The 461-nt window shown below is 65.7% G+C and overlaps 1 protein-coding gene across 1 annotated transcript in view; it reads right to left on the bottom strand.

The window, feature by feature from the left end:
* The window catches only part of LOC119093518 (dynein heavy chain, cytoplasmic-like), a 66,712-nt gene extending 66,478 nt beyond the window's left edge, over nt 1-234 (bottom strand). Inside the window, 1 exon segment of the mRNA XM_037216476.1 lies at nt 99-234. Within this exon segment, the coding sequence (XP_037072371.1) occupies nt 99-234 (136 nt within the window).
* Between the last annotated feature and the right edge of the window lie 227 nt (nt 235-461).

Here is a 461-nt window from a genome sequence, read left to right on the forward strand (position 1 = left end):
CACGCTGGATGCTCGTGTAACAGCAATGACGCTCGAACACTCACATACAAACAGCCCCCCCCCCCCACATAACCTTATCACCTGACCTCCGAGCTCACCCTTGTTGGAGACACGCTCAATTAGCAGCGAGCGCGTCTGCGGATCACCGATGAACTTCTTGATGCACTCCTGGTTGAGCCTGTCCTCGAGGGCGAGCTCCAACGAGTGCGGTAGCGTCGGCGCCTCCTCCAGCATGACGCCGACGGCGCGCCGCAGGTGGTCGGCGACGAGGCCGGCGTCGGCCAGCGCCACGGCCTCCTCGGCCGCCAGCTCGCCGCGGCTGTCGTCGGCCGCCTCCGACATCGTGACTGCAGCGCCAGATACAGGCGGCAACTGCCGGCAGCCGCACAGGGTGAGGTGCTGCTCTCAGTGGGCCAGCGTTGCAGCTGGCAGGGGACTGGGGTCTTGAGCTGTTGCTGAGC

Source organism: Pollicipes pollicipes, unplaced genomic scaffold (genome assembly GCF_011947565.3).
Source record: "Pollicipes pollicipes isolate AB1234 unplaced genomic scaffold, Ppol_2.1 Scaffold_4002;HRSCAF=4701_pilon_pilon_pilon, whole genome shotgun sequence".
In the NCBI taxonomy this organism is placed as follows: Eukaryota; Metazoa; Arthropoda; class Thecostraca; order Pollicipedomorpha; family Pollicipedidae; genus Pollicipes; species Pollicipes pollicipes.